Genomic DNA, 21,550 nt, shown 5'->3' on the forward strand with positions numbered 1-21,550 from the left:
TGAAATAGCTAACCACAAGGGCAGAACAAAGTAAAAAAATAAAATACTTTCATTGGCTGTAGGTATATACACAGCATGATGAAAATACAAATAACATAATTAGCCATTTCATTTATACAGTGGAACCTCGTTAGTCCGGACAGTATGGTTATTAAAAAAAACGTCCGGATTAACGAATTTCCGGATTACTGAAATGTACGTGATGAGTAACCTCCCTTGATTCACAAACAAAATAAAAACGACACATTGATGTTTTTAGAACCAGACATTTCTTCAACCAGTTTGTTCTGTTGATACGTCTCGTGGTGTGAATAAGGCGCTATTTGCATGTCCGTGAGGCCAGTCTACTATTCAGTAGTGTACTGCCAGGTGCTTGTCTTAAAGTTAGAAAATGCGATTAAATAAAATGAAATACTGTTTAAGACATGTTACATTGTTGATTACTAAATGTGTGTTTACTAGCGACAACAAGTTTTAAAATTGTATTAGTCGTACCGGTTAATGTGGTTGAAATCTAGGCCATGTGGTTGAGTTAATTTCCACGAAGTGGGTACGTTGTTGAGGAATGCATATTGTTTCCTCACTTATATACAATCATTATTAGTTTAAAGTTTTACGTTTACAGATTATATTTTAAACACATATAAAATGGCGAAAAATATAATTCATTTCTGCTATATCTACTGATATAATACTAGCGCCGACATGATAGATCCCTCCGCCCCTAGCACAGAAATACAACTCTCTCAAAAACCGGCGTGAAACTGAATGAGCATTGTTTCCACTTGTGAAAGAGTTCGCGAGCCAGTGTTTTGATAGCAATAACCATATAAAGACGTTCCGTTGTCTTTTTTGGGTGACTGGCAATAATCTTGAGTTGGACACCAACACAATTATGAACAGTATTCAGTAATAAATCATACAGGTAAGTTAGGAGGGTAGTTACAAAACGAGGTCATGGGGTACCGTAGGGTATGATCAAGAGTTACCCACTTTTACAAATAAAATACTCTTCTATTTTTCATAAAATAAAACAGCCAGTCTGGTCATAGATCAAAGAAATTATATTTTAAAAAAAACATCAAACACTTGTGAACACTTGTGCTCTATCCGACTAACACTAAAAAACACAGGTGAATGGTTAAATAAACTGCGGTGTGGAACCCCGTGCAGCCATTTTATCTCTCTCGATTCCTTGAGCGTTAATTGGCGGATTACTTTTATGTTCAATCAGCGGCGACCAGTCAAACGAAGCATTTTGCCTTTACTTTTAACATTTGGTTCAGAATTATGACCGTCCGGTTCCGGAAGCTGAATATCTGGATTAATGAATAACTTTACTGAGTGATCGTTTCGTTTTGCAAACAGAAACGTCCGTAAGGTGAGGATTCCCGACTACTGGAGTCCGGACTAACGAGGTTCCACTGTACATAAATTGATGTCTTCATTTGTTGAAACTATTGTATAGATAGTAAATAGCTAAATTAAAATAGCTAGATCGACATACATACCAGAGAGAGAGAGAGAGAGAGAGAGAGAGAGAGAGAGAGAGAGAGAGAGTAAGGGGAGAGAAGAGAGAGAGAGAGAGAGAGAGAGAGAGAGAGAGAGAGAGATTAGTGATGAAAGTGAGAATCACAATAGAAAACTGTCATTTTAAATGTTTTACTTCAGTAACTATAACGCAAATACCAAATGAAGAGTTCAGATGCAAAAACAGATAAATTGAGTTTAGTTATGTTCTGTAAAAGAGGGTTTAAAAAAAATAAGTTTTGTATGTAAAACATATGACGTCCACAATGGGCGATCTTAATTTGAACTAAGTATTGCAAATAAAGGAAGGAGGGAGAAAGGAAATGTTTCATTTAATGACACACTCAACACATTTTATTTACGGTTATATTGCGTCGGATAAAGTAAATAAATGACAGAATTTCAAAAATCAGAACATAACACCTTGAACTGAGTAACGATAGTAGAAGTTGTTTTTTGGATACAATGGCATTTATCGGATTTTGCGCCTGAACTCTTCAAATATTAACTGAACTTACATTTAGGATTACAAGTATATAAGCGACGAGACAGGGGCAAAACCTCAAATTCAAGCAAAAAATATACAGATATTCGGGCAAAATGTGCTAACTTGAGACATTTTACCATGTATTGTCATCTTTCTACCCTCAAAATTAGTTATAATCCATGAAAACAAATGCGTACTGATTCATTTACAACCCTATATAGGCGATGTTGTTGTCCAAATTCGGACATTTTCGTTTACTTGGGAAAAAGCCAGCCTGACTCATACAAAAATGGAAGCCCGTATGCCTACACATAATCACAAACACACACACACACACACACACACACACACACACAAAGAGAGAGAGAGAGAGAGAGAGAGAGAGAGAGAGAGAGAGGAGGAGAGAGAGAGAGAGAGAGAGAGAGAGAGAGAGAGAGAGAGAGAGAGAGAGAGAGAGAGAGAGAGAGAGAGAGAGAGAGAGAGAGACATAATTACATACATATATATGTTACAGTCAATCTGTGAAATCAGTCATTACGCGTAATGCCTAAAAAAATCAGTCACTTCGCGAAGTTCCTGTGACCACCAGGCAATACGCGAAATAATTGAAAATCCCAGGCATTACACGAAATGACTGAAAATCATGACCAGACATTACACAGAATGACTAAAGTGATTCACGTCTTATTACTGGCACTTGTATACAGGCTTTTGGTCTTAAAAGTTGATACGTTGAACAAACAAGGATAACTTTATTGATTGTATAATTTAAAATACTACTTAACATGAATTATTTATTATTATACAATAACTAAATTAAAGCATTGTATATGTGTTTACTAACAAATTAATGTTTATGTGGTTTAATAATAGTTAAACAAACAACCAAGAATCTGCTGTATTATTGATGTCTTTTCATCCCTGATTAGTTGTAATGATTCGCTGGTTTATTCTCACCCCTAGCCTTGCTTTGTGTTTATAAGCAAATGGATTAAGACATGGCTACTTGCAGTGGCCTCTTCTAATCCTTGCAGTGGCCTCTTCTAATCCCTTAGTACAAATATGTGATTACAACACCATATGACTTTCATCTTTATAAAACTAAACATGTTTGTGGGGTTTACTCATAAGTTCTTCGGACTACAGGCTGGTAGGTACAGGGTTCGCAGCTCGGTACCGGCTCCAACCCAGAGCGAGTTCTTAAGGGCTCAATGGGTAGGTGTAAGGCCACTACACCCTCTTCTCTCTCACTAACCACTAACAAACTAACAACTAACCCACTGTCCTGGACAGGCAGCCCAGATAGCTGAGGTGTGTGCCCAGGACAGCGTGCTTGAACCTTAATTGGATATAAGCACGAAAATAAGTTGAAATCAATCAATCAATCATAAGTTCTTCTGTTGTAACCAGTGCATGATGTCAGAGTCCTATGAAGATAAATTTAAAACTGAGCTTTACAAAAAGTATGCAGTTTGTAGAAAAGTGTTAATTCCAAAAGATGCATATTTTAAAATGCTAGAAGATCTCAAAACAGCAGCAGCTGATACTGGAACAGAGAGCAGACATGGATACTATCTGCTATCAAAGTAAGTGTATTTCAATACATTCAATGTGTTTATTCATTCATAAATTCTAATACTACAATATTTCTATTACTACAATATTTTTCAAATTAATTACATTTCCTATCCTAATTAATATCTAGTCTCACAATGCTTCCCCATAAATGTTTAGTTTCATTACACTCAAAGAATATAATTATGTGACATGGTGTGTGGATGTCTGTTAAAATTGAGTATTTAATGTTCAAATTATTTTTTTCCAGAGTTCGGTAATGATCTTAAAATATGAGTTATAATCGGTATTAGGATGAAAGTACACTTAAGGTGGAAATGGAGTACAGACTTTTTCTGGTGATTGCTATGAGTTTATAAAGGCATAAAACAATATATTGATATTGAAAGCAATATGATATACGTAAATGTTAATTTTAATAATACAATCATACACTATTAGCCAGGCATGTTACAGATAGCATTACTGGCACAAGCACGGTAAAATATGTCTTGGGCATTATGCCTTTAATGTTACTCTTCCACTGTTTTCTGTCTTTGAGTTTGAGTGCCATATATTAACCCTGCATTAAGAAAATACCCATTTAAAAATATTCATCAACTACACAGAAAATATTTATCGTCAAAATGTTTTTAGGGGGACTATTGGATTTATGCAAATTAAGGAACATTTAAAAATTCCTATGGTCCAATTATATTTACAAAATGTTAATTTTCCTTTCTCTCTGGCCATGAACTGAAGATTTTAAAGTTTAGCCTTGAAAATTCAACATTTAGTGAATGTTCCTGGGTTGTTTTTTTCAGGTTTGAGATACTGCAGTGTGGCGATGTTGAAAAACTCATCAAAAACCACGTTAACCCAAGGGAGAATCCTGTTTATTATGTTAGCATAGAAAAAACATATGATGTGGTTAGGCGTGCACATGTAGCCACAGGACATGGTGGTCGAGATCGCATGGCCAAAGAAATCAACAAAAAGTATGCAAACATCACTCGCGATGTTCTCAATCTTTTCAAGTCTTATTGTCATGAATGTCAGAAGAAACGTAAGCGCCCAAGGATTAAGGGTGTTGTAGTGCTCCCCATTCTCACAAATGTGTTCGCTTCTCGTGCACAAATTGATCTTATTGATATGCAGTCCATGGCCCAAAAATCATTTAAGTGGATTTTTGTTTATCAAGACCACCTAACCAAGTTTATCATTCTTCGAGCCCTAACTTCAAAGCGTGCTGCTGAGGTCGCTCATCACCTGCTTGATATATTCCTTCTCATTGGTGCCCCATCTATTCTCCAGAGCGACAATGGAAGTGAATTCACAGCAGAGATTATCAGTGAACTGAAAATTGTGTGGCCCAGGCTGGTTATGGTCCATGGTAAACCTCGACACCCTCAAAGCCAGGGGTCTGTGGAAAGGGCAAATGGTGATATCAAGGATATACTTGTTGAATGGATGGGAGATAATGACACAAATGATTGGTCAGTAGGCATAAAATTTGTTCAATTCCAAAAGAATTCGAGTTATCATTCATATATATATGTATACTTCAGTACCTATGAAGCTAATACCAAATATTAACACAACTTTTCATTGATAAATACACGTATGAACGCACATGGGTAGTAACCAGCGTATCTGTTTTTGCACCTGTTTTCTGGTATTTGGGAATCATTGTACGGATGTCTGAACCCACTTGGAAGTTTCTGAAATCAAAGTAATATTCATGTAATATTGTAAGTTTAAAATGTTTCTCTACTGGCACTAGCTAGTGGGAATTTCCGTATTAGCACATTTGGAAGAGCGTTGGACTCCTGTATTCACAGTCCGTGCTTCGAATCTCCTTACTGGCGGTTGATTTATTTCTTACATTTCGAGCTGACGTAGGGACTGTGTGTCATAACATAACATAAGAATACGATTATAACGCTGTCATTATCCGTAACAGTTCAACTGGCCATGCCCCATAGCTCTCTACGTCAGCTCAAATATTTTATTTTAGAATGGGCCGTTGAAATGCTAAACAAACATAATTAAAACATATTCCAGCAAAACACAACAACATTTGGCATTTTGCCACCCAACGAGAGACATACGACTGGTACATCCAATACCTCTCTCTATGACAAATTGCATATGAAATTTTATTAGTTTTCTACTTTCCAGTAGAAACAGCCTAAATGACAGCTCTCTCTCTCTCTCTCTCTCTCTCTCTCTCTCTCTCTCTCTCTCTCTCTCTCTCTCTCTCTCTCTCTCTCTCTCTGTCTCTGTCTCTCTCTCTCTGTTGTCAGTGTATGTCTCTCACTCTACTTCCCTCCCTCATGTATTGAAATAATAATGTTAGACATGAAATTCTTATTTTTCAAATGTGCTAAAGTTTCGAAAACTATTATTTTCGTTTCAATTCTCCTTTTGTACAATTGTAACTAAACAATCAGACTCAAAGTAATCTCCCAAGAAAAAAGAGAAATGTAAATATCTTACAATATATTCTGCTTGAAATCCTCCAGGCTGATTCCTGATGCTTTCGATGATACCTTCAAGTTCTGTGACATCAAAACCTTCTTCTGGCAGACTGAAGGAAGGAGCTGCCGGTTGGACATCATTGTAGTACGTATTAGTATCCTGTATGTCCTCCTCGTCTTCGTCAGGTTGTTGGACTTCTGTCTTTGCCTCTCCTTGATCAACCACTAGTGCTACATCACCAGTGGTTACGACTGGTACTTCAGCACTGGCGAAAGTTTTGTTTACCTCAAACCTTTTGGCAGAGGTTGTTGAGGATAGTTCGACATTAACGTAGGTAGAGACGTCAGGTGCATGGTGTTTTCGTTCTGTAAATTATTTTGAGGTGCTCAAATATACAGTACTATCACTGGCATGGCCAAGATTTGATATGGGGCGGGGACATATTGGGGGACCAACCACAATGGCTATTAGTCATGTTATGGGGCGACAGAAAAACATGTAAATTTGTGAGAGAAAAAAGAAAGGTGTGGTTGGGTTTGGGCATGGCCCAATCTGGTTACGCCATTGAGTACTATTGTCTAATTCAACTAGACACAAAATGCAAAAAAACCCAAACAATGACACTTTATTATTTGGAATAGGACAATGGACCCCATGGTTTTCTGATAGTTTTATGGCTGTGATTGCTAAATATTGCACTGATTATTTGCTCAATTTTATTTTCAAAACATATTATCGTATTCGATTCCTTTCAAAAACCAACTAAACAAAATTAACAGAACCCCGATAAAAATAAAAAAACCGTGGGTGACATAATACCTTTTGTAGATGATTTATTCTCTGGTACAATTGGTTCACCAGCTTTGGTGTTGTCCTTTGCACGTTTCCTTCTCCTAAGCAACAGAATGATGTTAAAAGAGTTACGTTTTTAGACACTGGTCCAAACAGAACTGTATCTACTCTCGTGGGTTCAAAAGCCAAAGGTATCTATTGAAAGTTAGAAACGTTTTTTTCCAACGAATATTTGTTTTACGAATACGGGACATAGTAATAACTTTACTGGAAGTCTTATCAGGTAACTGTCGGGAACTCCACAATTCAACGATTTTGCTAATGTTTAACTAAAGAAAACAATATGGATGAACTACCATCTAAGACATGCGTTCTTAAAGGAAAATGAAAACACAATGGGGTTACCCCTATTCTGATGTCAACTTTGTCTCTCTTGTTTGTGTTTAAATGAATGAATGAATGGATGTTTAATGACACCCCAGCACAAAAATACACATCGACTAATGGGTGTCACAAAAAGGTAAGTATATAAAAATAGTATTGTGTTTAAAACACAAAAACAAAAATCAAACGCTATATATGTAATGATATTAATTTAGAGGGTCAAAATGTAAAAAACCCACAAACATAATATTTTATGTTAATCTGTCATTATAAAAAATCACTAAATGGCGACGTCACTGACACATGTAAACAGACAGTCTTAAATAGACAACGCACGTCATAATGACAATAAAATGCATTCTGTGAAGGCCATTTTCTATAACCCCAAAATATTCAAACTGTTCACCACCCACTAACTGCACTTAACATTTATACCAGCTACAGCCATGACATTATAGATTGAAACTATTTTGAACTGACGTCTGAAAATGGTTTACCTCAGAAATACAACGACGATGACAGTCACAACAACAACAACAACAACCACAGCGGTACCGAGGACGCCACCGATAACTGGTCCTGGGTTTTCATCAGGTGCAGCAGTTTGTGCAATGCCTGCAATAACACAAATTCCGATGTGCCTCCAAATATGTGTCATATATAATTAATATTGGTATCTTATTCATTATGAAAATATAATGATATCGACTTCTGGATATTTGTATATAATTATTGTTTTATATTAATGCATTGGTTTTATTTGCTCTCATGTAATTAATGATTTTCTTTCAACAAACAGGTAATGAATTATAACAGATAGTGTACCTTTAATTAGTTTCTTCTTGTAATATAATAATGACAAGTTAATCACTATTTTCAGGTATATTGGCTTGTTATAAATTGCACAAGCATGTATAACACCTTGCACAACTTAGTATCAATAGCACTATCATCCATGCGCCGCGCCTGTCCTGCTGTTTGCAGCTTGGGTACAGTGTAAGCTGATGTGGTTTTAGTGTTCTTGTTTGAAGAGATAGCTTACTATAATTCACGGTTTGCTTAAATACTGGTGTGGTCCACATTATAGTTTGCTCTTCTCGAGTTAACACTGATTTATTGAAGATATCCCTAGAACAGATTTAAGGTTAGTTATAGTGTAAATGTAATTTATAATAAGTAATTATTATATCTTTCTGCAACTTTATAAACTGTACAGTGTAATATTAATTCTTGTTAATTCAGTCATTTGATTAATCTAAATCTAAATATGTGATAAACATAATTTAGTATGGATGCAATGTGTGCTAGTGTATGTTTGGGGTGATGAACACTTTAGTAGAGATTGTTGTATTTTATTATATATTTTATGAAACATAACGTGTCTACGTGGTTATTTATTATTTTAATTATTGTCACACACTTGGTATGTTATATATTTTTATAATGTATTTTTATAATATAATTGAAATTCCTATTTCAGGACATATTTATGTATTTCACATGATTGAATATGTTGTTTATTGGTATTCGTTATATTGAATTCATATGTTAAATCACTTATCTGGACATTTGCGTGATAATGCATATTATGTATCTATGTATTATAACTGTCTGTTATAATCATAAGACATATTGTGTATTATGGATTAATTACTTTTATATCTCATGTCGTGTTAAATACTTAAATGATGGAATATTGTGTGTCCTGATATTTATATATGCATAATGTATGTATTGTTATATTGCATTTTAATTTTATTGTTACAGGGTAAAACAATAGAAATTATTATCAGACATTAAACGCCATTTGACCCAAAACATTGATGTTGTTGTCGACAATTTAAAATGATGATGCTACTACAAAAAGAACCAGCGTGGTTTAATTATGACATAATATCACTTTGTTTCATTGTTAACTGTATGTATTTATCTCAAAATTAAAAAGGGATAAATCCTTATAGTTAATGACGAAAAAGTGATATTTCCCCTATTGTAATATTACACCTATTAGAAATAATATTGAGGTAATATTGTTTTTTCTTTCTCTTGAAATAGCGTCACCTATTTCGGAGTGAACCAAATGGCAAATTTATTAGTATCGTAGTCTGTATTTTGAACCTAATTTATTGTAATACACTAAAACTATGTTTGTCGTTTCCTGTTAATTTTTGTTGGAAGACATATGAATATGATGAACTTTTACATTTGTGAAGCGGTTTGTCAACCTCATATTAAATATATTTTGAGGAATTCGTCTGGCTTAGTTTTGGACAAAAAAAACACGTTGATGGGATATATTAACAAGTTTATAACTTTTGTTAACATATTTTCATTTAATTGTTTTTATAAATATTTTAAAGCAGTTATTGTTGTTTAAAATTGCGTTTCCATCTTGTCGTTATGAATATTATTGTCTCAAAAAGTATGTTCTAAATAAAAATGGTGTAATTCAGATTCTGATAGAGTTATTTCTGAAAGACCTACTTGTGCCAATTTGGGAACACAAACTAGAAAAGCCAGACAAGACACATGATCGAATTGACTGCTAAACTTGGTCACTGGCCTCGATGGTGTCGTGGTTAAGCCATCAGACATAAGGCAGGTACCGGCTCCCACTCAGAGCGAGTTTTAATGACTCAATGGTAGGTGTAAGACCACTACATCTTCTTCTCTCTCACTAACCACTAACAACTAAAAAATAACCCACTGGCCTGTTCAGACAGCCCAGCTAGCGATCGATCAGTGACAGAACATTACTAGGGATGGGTGGATGTTAATTGCTGCTAACGAGTTGTTACAAATTACAATGACATTAAATAATAACACTATAATATTAACAATAACATCATTTTCATCTTAAGTCATAAATGTTTTCTAAATTATTTATATTGACGTTTAAATGTAAAGAAAGACGCGGAATTAATATACTAATGAAAACACCACACATACGGCTAAGTAACAGCGTTCTCACAATTTTGTAATTGTGACAAATCCTTGTTGTCCGTGACAGCATACATCTATCTTCAGATTTTTCACGAACATTAACCAATGGAGAAATTGAATTGAATTGAATGGATGTTTAACGACACCCCAGCACAAATAATACATCGGCTATTGGGTGTCATACAATGGTAATGAAAATAAATAAAGTGATGATCAACATCAATATAAAAATTCAAGACTTAAACAAAAACAGTGTAAAGAACTGTGCAAAAACACAAATATCACAGAATTTTACGGATACTGAATTTTACTCAAAACTTCAATTTTGTGCTGTATTGGCCATTCTCAAAGATAATGTTACACCCCTGCACCACGGTGAGGTTACAGCACACGCAGGGGCCAATGGAGAAAAGGCTTATATGAAAGTTGTTTTAGAATAATAATATATTATGTGATCAGATATTTAAAGCAAAAACAAAAAAAATAGAATATAGGAAAACTTGGGTTTACAAGTTTCAGCATGATTTTAAGTTACAAAGTTGCTTAAAACGTTTCAACAATAAAGGCTGTAATATAAATTGAGAACTACTATATAAACAGTGACCGCAGAACGGAGTGTGGACGTGGGGACGATGTCTCCCATTTTTTTCAATTACTGTTTCAAGAGCCTAGAAATGCCATATGCCAAAATATGGAACCCAAAATACCGCCATACCTTCTAAAACATAGTCACTCAAATGTGAATCTCCCAAGCAATCAAATTGACAGTGGCTGCAACTTTCAAATACACTCTGCGGGCCCTAATAAATTAACAAACTATTAATAATATGCAGTGATATGATATACACGAATAACTACTATGTAAAAAAAAAAAAAAAAAAATTATAGTATAATGTAACCCCAACAATTATTATGCTTCGAGTATTGCGGTAACTCACCTAGAACATGACTCTACGTACTTACTGAGAGTGCAGTCGTCTCCTTGCCAACCAGCTTCACATGTTCCATTACATAAACCAATCACGTGATCACATGCTCCATCATTAGCTTTACAGTGTCTGGCACTGCACGAGGAATTGCATTCTGGGCCATACTGTCCAGCATCACACTCTGTGAAATTATATACAGATTTAAATAATGCTTGACATGGAGAATAGTGGTTGAAAATAAAGAAATCATGTTTTTGCAATGTTTGTCATGCATTGATGGTACACCATGGGCTGTATGCATGAGGAGCGGATAAAACTAAACGCTGATAGCGGCTAAACGCGGATTGCTAATCGCGTTTAAATTTATTCGCTTTTTGGTATGCATAAACGTAAATGACGTCGCGAATAGCTATCCAGTGGCGTTATTTTTAGATTGAGGGAACTCCTCGCCGCGTATGGCATTCTGGAACCTAACGTTGCGCTTACAATGTACTTTTGTAAACAAAAAGAACAGTGTATCGTTTAATATTTATAAATAAATAAAATATATAAATACATTTATTTATAAATATAATACAATACAATACAATACAATACAATACAATACAATGAAAATAAATTAAAATTAAATGAAAATAAATTAAAATTAAATTAATTAAATTAAATTAAAATTAAAATTAAAATTACACTAAATAATAATAATACAAAACTAATAATGAAAATTTATAAATAAAATTAAATACATAGTTATAAGAAAAAAAATATATAGCAATCCAGTTATTAACAGTCATTAAAAGTGCAGTATATATTTAGGAAGGCGTGCAAATTAAAAACAAATAATAATAAAATAGAGCAAATAGTCTTGCCAAATAAATAAATTAAAATGGAGGACCATGATATAGCACCCAGCATACCAATAAACTATAGAAATGCAGATACAGAGGGAGATAAATGGAAAACAGGTCAATAAATAAAATAGTTTGTTTTGTTTAACGACACCACTAGAGCACATTGATTTATCAATAATCGGCTATTGGATGTCAAATATATGGTCATTTTTGACAGTGATAGAGAGAAAATCCGCTACATTTTCCCATTAGTAGCAAGGGATCTTTTATATGTACCATCCCACAGACAGGATAGCATATACCACGGCCTTTGATATACCAGTCGTGGGAACCCCCAGGAAAAAACCCAAAAACAAAATAGGTCAAACACCAACCATAAGCGTCCGAGGGTGAGGGGAGGCAATCTTCGAATTCGGGTAAAAACGAAGAAGACATTCGGGCAAAATGAGCTGGCCTTAAAACCTTTCTCTATATATTTCAATCATTCTACTGACAGTATTATTTTTAACGTAACCCATGTTAAAGGAAGGAACTGTTTTATTAACGACGCACTCAACACATTTTATTTACGGTTATATGGTTAAGGACCACACAGATATTGGGGGAGAAAACCCGCTGTCGCCACTTCACGGGCTACTCTTTTTGATTAGCACCAAGGGATCTTTTATATGCACCATCCCATAGAGAGTATAGCACATATCACAACCTTTAATATACCAGTCCTGGTGCACTGGCTGGAGCGAGAAATAGCCCAATGGGTCTACTTACAGGGATCGATCCCAAACCGACTGCGCGAGCACTTTATTACTGGGTTACATCCCGCTCCACTCCCCCGTGTAACAATGCGTGGTGATTCTTATACAGGCCTATGTGCAGAGAGAGAGAGAGAGAGAGAGAGAGAGAGAGAGAGAGAGAGAGAGAGAGAGAGAGAGAGAGAGAGAGCCCTAGAGAGAGATAGAGGTGGGAGGGGAGAGATAGGGAGGGGTAGATGGAGAGAGAAATAACAAAGAAATACGCGACAGGTAAATTCTTTACTCAACTTGATTACCTGCACTTGATGACGATAATATACTTTTTGTCCGAATTTATACAAATACAGATTTTTTTTTGCATGTGGATTATGAGCCCCACACCTACCAACATCCCCAATCCTACCACCACTGCAACAGTTTTCTTTTGGTTCAGTAAACAAAATGGACTGAACATTTATGAAAATAAACACCCAATGAAACACACTTGGGGTTTTGTTAAAATGAATTACGGCACGCACAGTCATAGTCTAAAATATGTAGGCAGAACCCCCAAAAGAGAAAGGGAAACTGCTTTTAATACAGGGGCAATCTTCCGTTATCATTATTTAATAACCATGCAAAAGTAATAATATTAAAAAACTAAATAATATTTTTAAAAACTAAATGAAAATATACAATTTATAATCTGGAATAAAAGTTAGATTTTAAAATGTCCTCAGTATTACTTAACACACATAAACAACTTTTAGAGGCATATCCAAGACATAGAGGGAAATGGAGTGCTCAATTATGGACATCACAAGAATGGAACTTTTAATTTTAGTTTTTCATTAGTTTGTCATTGCTTTCAGTCAGCTCTACAAAGATTTGATTTCCATTATTGTACCGAGTGTAATAACATTAGTCCGTCAAACCAACTGTATCTTAAATGACTAGTGATGTTAACTACTAGTATTTACTCTTTTAATACATAGGGACTTAATTCCATGTTACACGTATATATACTCTATTCCATGTTGAAACTTAAAATACCATAAACTTAAATGATGTTTTGTACATGATATACAAAATATACAGAAAAAGAAATAAGGGAACACTTAGTATCCAATGCTAGTATCGTACTAATGTCTGTATAAAGTACGGAGATGTAATGTGGGAGTCACTGAATGACAGCAATGTGAGACTGGATGACAGTAACATGGTTAACTTCCTGACACAATAGATGAGTGTTTTTGTTGCAGTCACTATCTCCTGTAAGTGTTGGTGTGATCCCTTATTTCTTTTAATCAGTACATATTGTCAAACAGAGCATACACTGAAATACACAACAAACAACGACAATTCAAAGTAATATTTATAATGTATTTCACCTTACAAATTGTGAAGAGTGAAGCAAGTGTAGTGTAGAAGTAAATAAACCAAGTGTAGATAACTTAAGATAAACACAGTGGGTGACATGTCAGAGGGAACATGTAATTAAAGTTACTCAGTATTGTATATGAAAAAAAATTATGACTTAAAATTATTTTTTATTTGTTATCAGATTTTAAAACAATTTCATGTATTTTTCATAATTATTTTGTTAATTTGTCTTTATTTTATGAATTGTTTTGCATTGAAGTTCTCAATTATAATCATCTAACTGTAACATTATTTTCCTGTTGCATATTGATTTAAATTCAAAATGAAGATGTATGAAAAATGTAAAATATGAATATCATTTTGTGTTAACAGAGCATGCAAATTACTTTGTCATCTACAGCTGTCTTTAAGAGTAAATGCATTACTAGTAAATAACAGCTCTGCTATCAACATCATGAACCACTTGGATTGAAATCTCTTTCATATCAAAGTTACCATCTTGTAACAAAACAAAACCTGGATCACTGTCATTGAATTTCTCTGAATCAGATGGGGCTTTCTAGCACAGTTATGCAGCATTACACAAACCATAATGACTTTATGGATCTTAGAAGGTTCCAAAACGCACACATTCAACACCTTGCTTGAACTTTGTCCAGCTGTATATATCCTCACTTTAGATGCACCTGGGTTCACAACCAGAGTAAACAGCAACTTATGCGCCATGTACTTGGAACAAAATGTTACAAGTATGACATTTATGATAATAAGGTGATCTGGGTAATAACAGGTGTTGTTTTTTTTGTGTTTTTTTGTTGTTGTTGGAGTTTTTTTTTTTTTTTTTTTGGGGGGGGGGGGGTTAAAAGAAAAAGAACAAATCATCTGCTTCACCAAGGTAAAAAAAAAAGAAAGAAAATAATTTGACAGCATGTCACAATATATGTTTATAGACCACTGTTTTATTTTTTTATTTTTTTTTTACAAATGATAGATTTGTTATGTAACTAAATAGTTTTACTTTTATCAAATATATGCTTCAATAATGGTGAACAATTGTATCTTATGTTTAGTGGTTAAATTATCTTACCAACGCCATATTTTATGCTTTAAAATAATTACTTCAGCTAGTTCTCTCTGTCTCTTTCTGTCTGTGTATGTGTGTGTGTGTGGGGGGGGGGGGGGGGGGTCTCTCTCTCTCTCTCTCTCTCTCTCTCTCTCTCTCTCTCTCTCTCTCTCTCTCTCTCTCTCTCTCCGCTGTCTATACACACACACACATGGTTTTACACACACACACACACACACACACACACACACACACACACACACACACACACATACGCACTGTCTCCATTACCTGCACATTGACAGAATAACACCATTTGCTACAGAATGTCACCATTTGCTACAGCCATGTTCGTTTTGTGGTTTGGCACCTGCTGAAGAGTGTTGTCAGTCCTCACTAAATTGTTGACTGATGCATGCCTATAACATAAAATGAACACATACATAAATAAGTGAAATCAATGAAAATAGCTTATATAATTATTATATATCTTGTACATGTTTTCAATAAAAATTAAATTAAACTACTTGTTTCAGTTACGGAAAATATGTTCCGCTAAAATGGTAGCCTACACTACACAATCTACAGTACTGTGCATGGTCATTTCAATCATCCGGTGCGTTTAATATTATTTACTCCGACAATTTTGTGAAAATTTAAAACCTTTATTTGCTTACCTTAGGCTAGTAGTTTGGCAAGCCGTTGTCTGTGTTCCCAGGTATACCCACCCCCAATAAAAACATACAAATTGATTTCTATATTTCCATGTTTGTATATTTCCCCCAAATAACCTTCCCATTTTTGGATAAGTTGTCGACGTGTTTTCGTGAACAACATACATGTATGACGTAATCAAAGTTCGTGCTTACGTTGTTTAAAGTTGAAAAGAGATAGCAAGTACAATGCCAATGGGAGGGTTTTTGATGGGGGACGGTTTTCGATAGGTTACATTAAAACATTGAAGACAATGCATGGCGATATGGCAAATACAAACAAACTGAAATAAATATGTAATAATTGTTATATAAAAACAAGTTCCTCACCGATCAGTTACCGTAGACATATTGAAAGTGTTGCAAACTTGTACTTTTGTAGATTTTTGACAGCGACGTTAACACGCCCAACCGACTGGACACTTCGTTGTTTCCCGCTATTTCATCTGTGATCTTCAGAATATCTTGTTGTTCAAATTTATATTCTTCATGTTTTTCCACATTATAAAAAGTGTCAAGTTGCTTTGTTCGATCAAGAAATAACCAGTTTTGTTAACATATTTGCCTGTTTCTGTATCGCAACACACCAGCGCGACCATTTTCCGTTCAGACTTATCCGGCGGATAGGCCTTTATACGCAGAAAATGTAGCGAATAGCGTTATTCGCGTTTAGGCTATTCGGGGAGCTCTATCCTGCCGTTATGCATACCAAATTTCGCCACTTATCCGGCGGATAGGCACTATTCCCGGATAGTGGACTTATCCGCCTCTCATTCATACGGCCCCATATCTACAGTAGTATGTCTCACGTGAAGGCATCTATGTATGTATGTATGTATGTATGTATGTATCCATTTATCTATCTATCTATCTATCTATCTATCTATCTATATATATATATATATATATATATATATATATATATATATATATAATGTATGTATGTATGTATGTGTGTATGCATGTATGTGTGTTTAACAATTATAAAGAATTCTTGTGTGAAGTTTATCGAAACAAATAGCCACGTATCCGTAAAAAACAATTATCAAAAAAGTTATTTCGCCCATTAACCTGGGTTCTTTATTTATAACTGAGATACGTGGATTTTTGTTTTCGATCTACCTACCAACCTACCTACCTACCTATCTATCTACATATATATGTATGTCTGTCTGTCTGTTCGTCCGTCCTTCCGTCCGTCCGTCCGTCTGTCTATATATATATTTTTACGGAGGAAAATATTTTAATAAAATGTACAGCTCTTTAGTCACCAATATTATTTCCTAAATCTTTTATTTCAAAAATGTAAAATAAACCTGTCAAATATATCGTAGAAACAAATTGTGACAAAATTAACACATTCCCATTTTAATTGTTTTATACCTGTGCAGTCAGTTCCGTTGTAGTTATTCTCACACTCTCCTCCACACGACCCGTGAACGTGATTACAGCTAGCTACCTTATTTAGACAGTGTCTCTTGTTACATTTAAATACACAACCTGGACCATACGAATTCTCTTCACATTCTAAACAAAATGATATAAAATATATACATTAAAAAATGCACGTCAAATATGTTTACATTTACCGGAATTGTTTGGCTTTTAACCACAATATGACCACCTATATCCAAATAACACAGGAAATATACTCGGGTAACCGTTGGCAATGAATTCTGTGTGAATGATCGATAGGTTATGTCTACTAGTTTATTTTCAGAAAAATAAACCTTTCTCCGACAGAATAAAATCGGAAACATGGTGTATAAAGCACTAAATGGAATTTCCCACGAATATATTACATTGTTTCTAACAACAATAACTGAAATCTGACCATTACAAACTTCAATTATCCAGGTCTCACACTGAGTTATATATCAAGTCCTTCAGTTACTCAGGTGTACAGATATGAAATACAATTTCCCTTGATATTAGTCACCACACGTCAGTTGCGAGCTTCAAACACAATCTGACACAAAATCTTTGGCAGATCTACTTGGCTGAACAGTTATTGGTTTTTTGTTTCTTTGTTGTTTTAATTTCTATATGTTTAGCGCGTCTTATGATAATAATGCATTACTAACAAATGTCTGTCAAATAAAAGGTTTCAAAATTATTAGTAGTATTAGTACTTTTTCTACTTTCTAGTTTTAGAATTGTTTTATGTGTATCTCTAGTCAATTTCCATTACCATAGTTTGACACCCAATAGCCGATGCATTTTTCGTGCTGGGGTGTCGTTAAACATTCATTCATTCATTCATTCATTCATTCTCTAGTCAATTTGTTTGCATGCATTTATTGCAGTAGTATAGTACTAAATATATATATTTATATATGTCATTGTTTTGTCACTAGTGTTTCAATGTATTGCTGAGAGCCTGGTGAAAGATTAGCTTGGGTTAAATCTGTCAGCCTCATTAAATAAAGTTATTATTATCTAAAAAGAAAGGAAAATTAACTTGGCTAGATGTGCGATACTGAGGTATTAACGGGATCAATTACTTAGACAAATTTAGTTTCACTTTAGGGTCATTCCATGTCAAATGTATCACTGTCTTACCTTTTTTCACTGCCCCCCCCCCCCACCCCCACCCCCTCAAATCTTACTGAACCTTTATACACTAGTACGGAAATTAGACACAAAATCTCAGCCAAAAATGTGGACCCATCAGTCCAATGGTTTCCAAGATACAGGTCACAGGTTAACTAATTCATCAATAATGAACCGTGTCATGTTATTAAAAATGTGATAACGTGGCTCCAGATTAAGCTAGGACGGTCACTGAACTATTATTGTAAAGTTTTTTTTAGAAGAATAAAAAATTCTAGTGAAATTAAAAGCTCTAATTATAATAAAATATATGTTCATATTGACTTTGACCTTGACCTTCACCTCGCTGAAATTAGTAATCGCAGATGTTTTCAAAAAGTTCACAAAACATAGATATATATGTGTCGAAAGGTATTCATGAAGCTCAGGATGTGCATTTAAAGAGTTTCTGAGATAGAGTCAGTTATGTACACATGGGTGCTCTGCACTTAACTGAATCACAGTGAGTGCTTCACACAACGACTTGTTTAGCCAATTAATAGTTCAAGTAAGCTGTAGACCACCCTGAAAACACTGTTTCCAGTAATCATTTCAACTTACATGTATTTTTTATGCTTATATCCAATTAAGGTTCAGGCACGCTGTCCTGGGCACACACCTCGGCTATCTGGTTTGTCTGTCCAGGACAGTGGGTTAGTTGTTAATTGTTAGTGGTTAATGAAAGAGAAGAGGGTGTAGTGGCCTTACGCGCACCCACCGAGTTGTTAAAACTCAATCTGCATTGGAGCCGGTGTCGGGCTGTGAATCCTGTACTACCAACTTTAGGTCCGATTTCTTAACCACCACACCACTGAGGCTGGTTGTTTCTAATAATGTCTTTTAAAATCAAAATGATAATGAAACAATTTTATGTAACATACACAATCTTAGAGTCGTTGCTTTGTTCAAACTAATTTAAGATAATGGAATATTTCTGCTAACCAAACCACACTTTTACTGCAAACATACTATACACCGAACATTTAAGTCCAGCCTTCCATATTTCTAACCTATTTTCATATGCTTAGGTTTATCTGAATGTGATGGCTTAAAACATGGTCAGTCACACTCTTGATCGTGCTTCCTTCTCTGACAGACTGTACACTCGGCCAGCAGGATTAATGGCCGGTTCAACAGGAGTTAAAATGCATTCACTCCATCCTGTAGTATGCCTGGGCCACGAGTAAAGACTAAAGGGGAAGGGCCATGTGGGTAAAGAATGTTCAGTTCTACTGCTTGATACTCTGGGCCACCACTGTCCACTTCAACAGTCACTGCGTCTCTCCGCAATGTTGTGAAAGAAGAGCACTCACTTACTTTTAGATTAATCAATGGTACTGGTCTGCAAAACGTTGAGCTTTTGAGTACCAGTTATGGTTTTTGTTTTCTCCAGTCTTGGTTTGAGGGCAACAGTTTCTTGGTGATTGTCTTAAGTATTGGTGAGTTGAAAGGAGATAGAAGAGATGTTTGTTGATGCAAAGCCAGACAGCTGTTCTGGAGTGATAATTTGCTGATGATAAGGCCTTTGAACGCTAGCTTTTGTCACCAGACTTCACTGTTCCACCAACACTATTAAATGGACCCTATCCATGGGATGGTGTCAAGCATTTTGCATTCAAAAATTATGACATAACTTATATGGGATGCTTTGTCTTGGAGTACAAAAGAATAGTTATCTGCGAAATCTCCAACGACGAGAAAATTACCAGGCTGCAGTGACTCTAGGGTTTCTTTGAAGAAGGCAGATTGTTGCTTGCCAATACAATCATAGTGTTGTGGTACCTTAAGATGTCTACACATGTTATTCTGGAAGTCAATTGAACTCGGCCTCATTGTTTCGATCATGAACAGTAAGTAGATATTCACTGTTTATACTCTACTGTGTCAATCATGTGTTCATCAAAGAGCTGCTGAAGACTTGTTTCAACTCCCATAATTTCCAAGTGGGGAATCCCATAATGAGTATATTCTGATAAAGTATTATATTTAGAAATCAAATAATATGCCATATACATCACATTATATAGTCTTGTTCAATTTAAAAGTGACAGTTGGCACTATTAATTGTAGTACATCAAGTGTGACTTTTAATATTAATGGACTATAGGATATATTTGGAGTACCCATGTATACATAATTGGCTCTATCTCAGAAACACTTTAAGTTTACACTATCAACTTCATAGGGACCGTTATACACATATATATCTATTTTTGCGAACTTTAAAAAAAAAAACGTCTGCGATTATTAATTTCAGGGAGGTCAATGTCAATCTGAAAATATGTATTATTTTTTACAGAGCTTTCAATTTGGTCTTCTTCGAAAACGCTTTACAATGATAGTTTAATGGCCTTCCTAGCTTAATATGGAGCATTTCTAATAAAGTGACTTGGTCCATTTTTGATGAATTTGGTAAAACTTTGACGATCTATATCTCAAACACCGCTTCACCGATGTGTCTACGTTTCTGGCTGAAAGGTTACTTCATTGGCCCCTACTAGTGTATTAAGTTTCATTAAAATCTGAGAGTGTCAGTGTTTCGGGTGATAGAGTTAACATGGAATGACCCTTTAATGGACATTTCGACATCAGTAATATAAATAACCTCCAGCACTACATGATGCGATGATTGGTAGGTTCATCGGTCACCTAGAACCATGATGCAGCATGGTTACTCACTGTTTACAATAAATGCCATCGAAACGTTTTCTGAGCATATTTGGATTAGGTGGTCAACTAAAATTATTAATAGTTGCATTTAGGTTTCACTTACTCTCAGTGCAATTTGCATTCGTCCAGCCTGGCTGACAGCCATCTTGACAGGCACCATCTTGAATATCACAGCTTGAATTGTCTCCCTTGCAGTGTCGTTCAGTACAGTTAAACAAGCAGCTAGGTCCAAATGTATTGTGTCGACATTCTATAGATACAGAAACCATGATCACGTCATTTGTAATGGGTGTTTAATCATAACTGTAAGTGAAATAATCAAAATTTGTTCTGTCGTTTAAAGGTTAGTCTTTTATGTTTAAAAATAATTGAAAAACTGCGTGTTTAACGCGTTGGAATAGAATATTATATGGCAAATAATTCAATACTGCGGTAAATTATGTGTATGTG

The 21,550-nt window shown here is 35.0% G+C and overlaps 2 protein-coding genes across 2 annotated transcripts; one reads left to right on the forward strand and one right to left on the reverse strand.

The window, feature by feature from the left end:
• The first annotated feature begins 3,529 nt into the window (after window positions 1-3,529).
• LOC121366383 (KRAB-A domain-containing protein 2-like) lies at window positions 3,530-5,148 on the forward strand. Its single transcript, XM_041490851.1, has 3 exons — window positions 3,530-3,603; window positions 4,396-5,071; window positions 5,140-5,148. The coding sequence occupies exons 1-3, from the start codon at window positions 3,530-3,532 to the stop codon at window positions 5,146-5,148; spliced, it is 759 nt and encodes a 252-aa protein (XP_041346785.1).
• Window position 5,149: 1 nt separating this feature from the next.
• Window positions 5,150-21,369, reverse strand: LOC121366384. The gene is made up of 7 exons (XM_041490852.1): window positions 21,204-21,369; window positions 17,222-17,365; window positions 11,135-11,281; window positions 7,726-7,843; window positions 6,872-6,945; window positions 6,071-6,417; window positions 5,150-5,292 (listed from the first exon to the last, which is right to left on the reverse strand). The coding sequence occupies exons 1-7, from the start codon at window positions 21,367-21,369 to the stop codon at window positions 5,164-5,166; spliced, it is 1,125 nt and encodes a 374-aa protein (XP_041346786.1). The 3' UTR covers window positions 5,150-5,163.
• Window positions 21,370-21,550: the final 181 nt, after the last annotated feature.

This window comes from Gigantopelta aegis, unplaced genomic scaffold, assembly GCF_016097555.1.
Source record: "Gigantopelta aegis isolate Gae_Host unplaced genomic scaffold, Gae_host_genome ctg5496_pilon_pilon:::debris, whole genome shotgun sequence".
Taxonomy (NCBI): domain Eukaryota; kingdom Metazoa; phylum Mollusca; class Gastropoda; order Neomphalida; family Peltospiridae; genus Gigantopelta; species Gigantopelta aegis.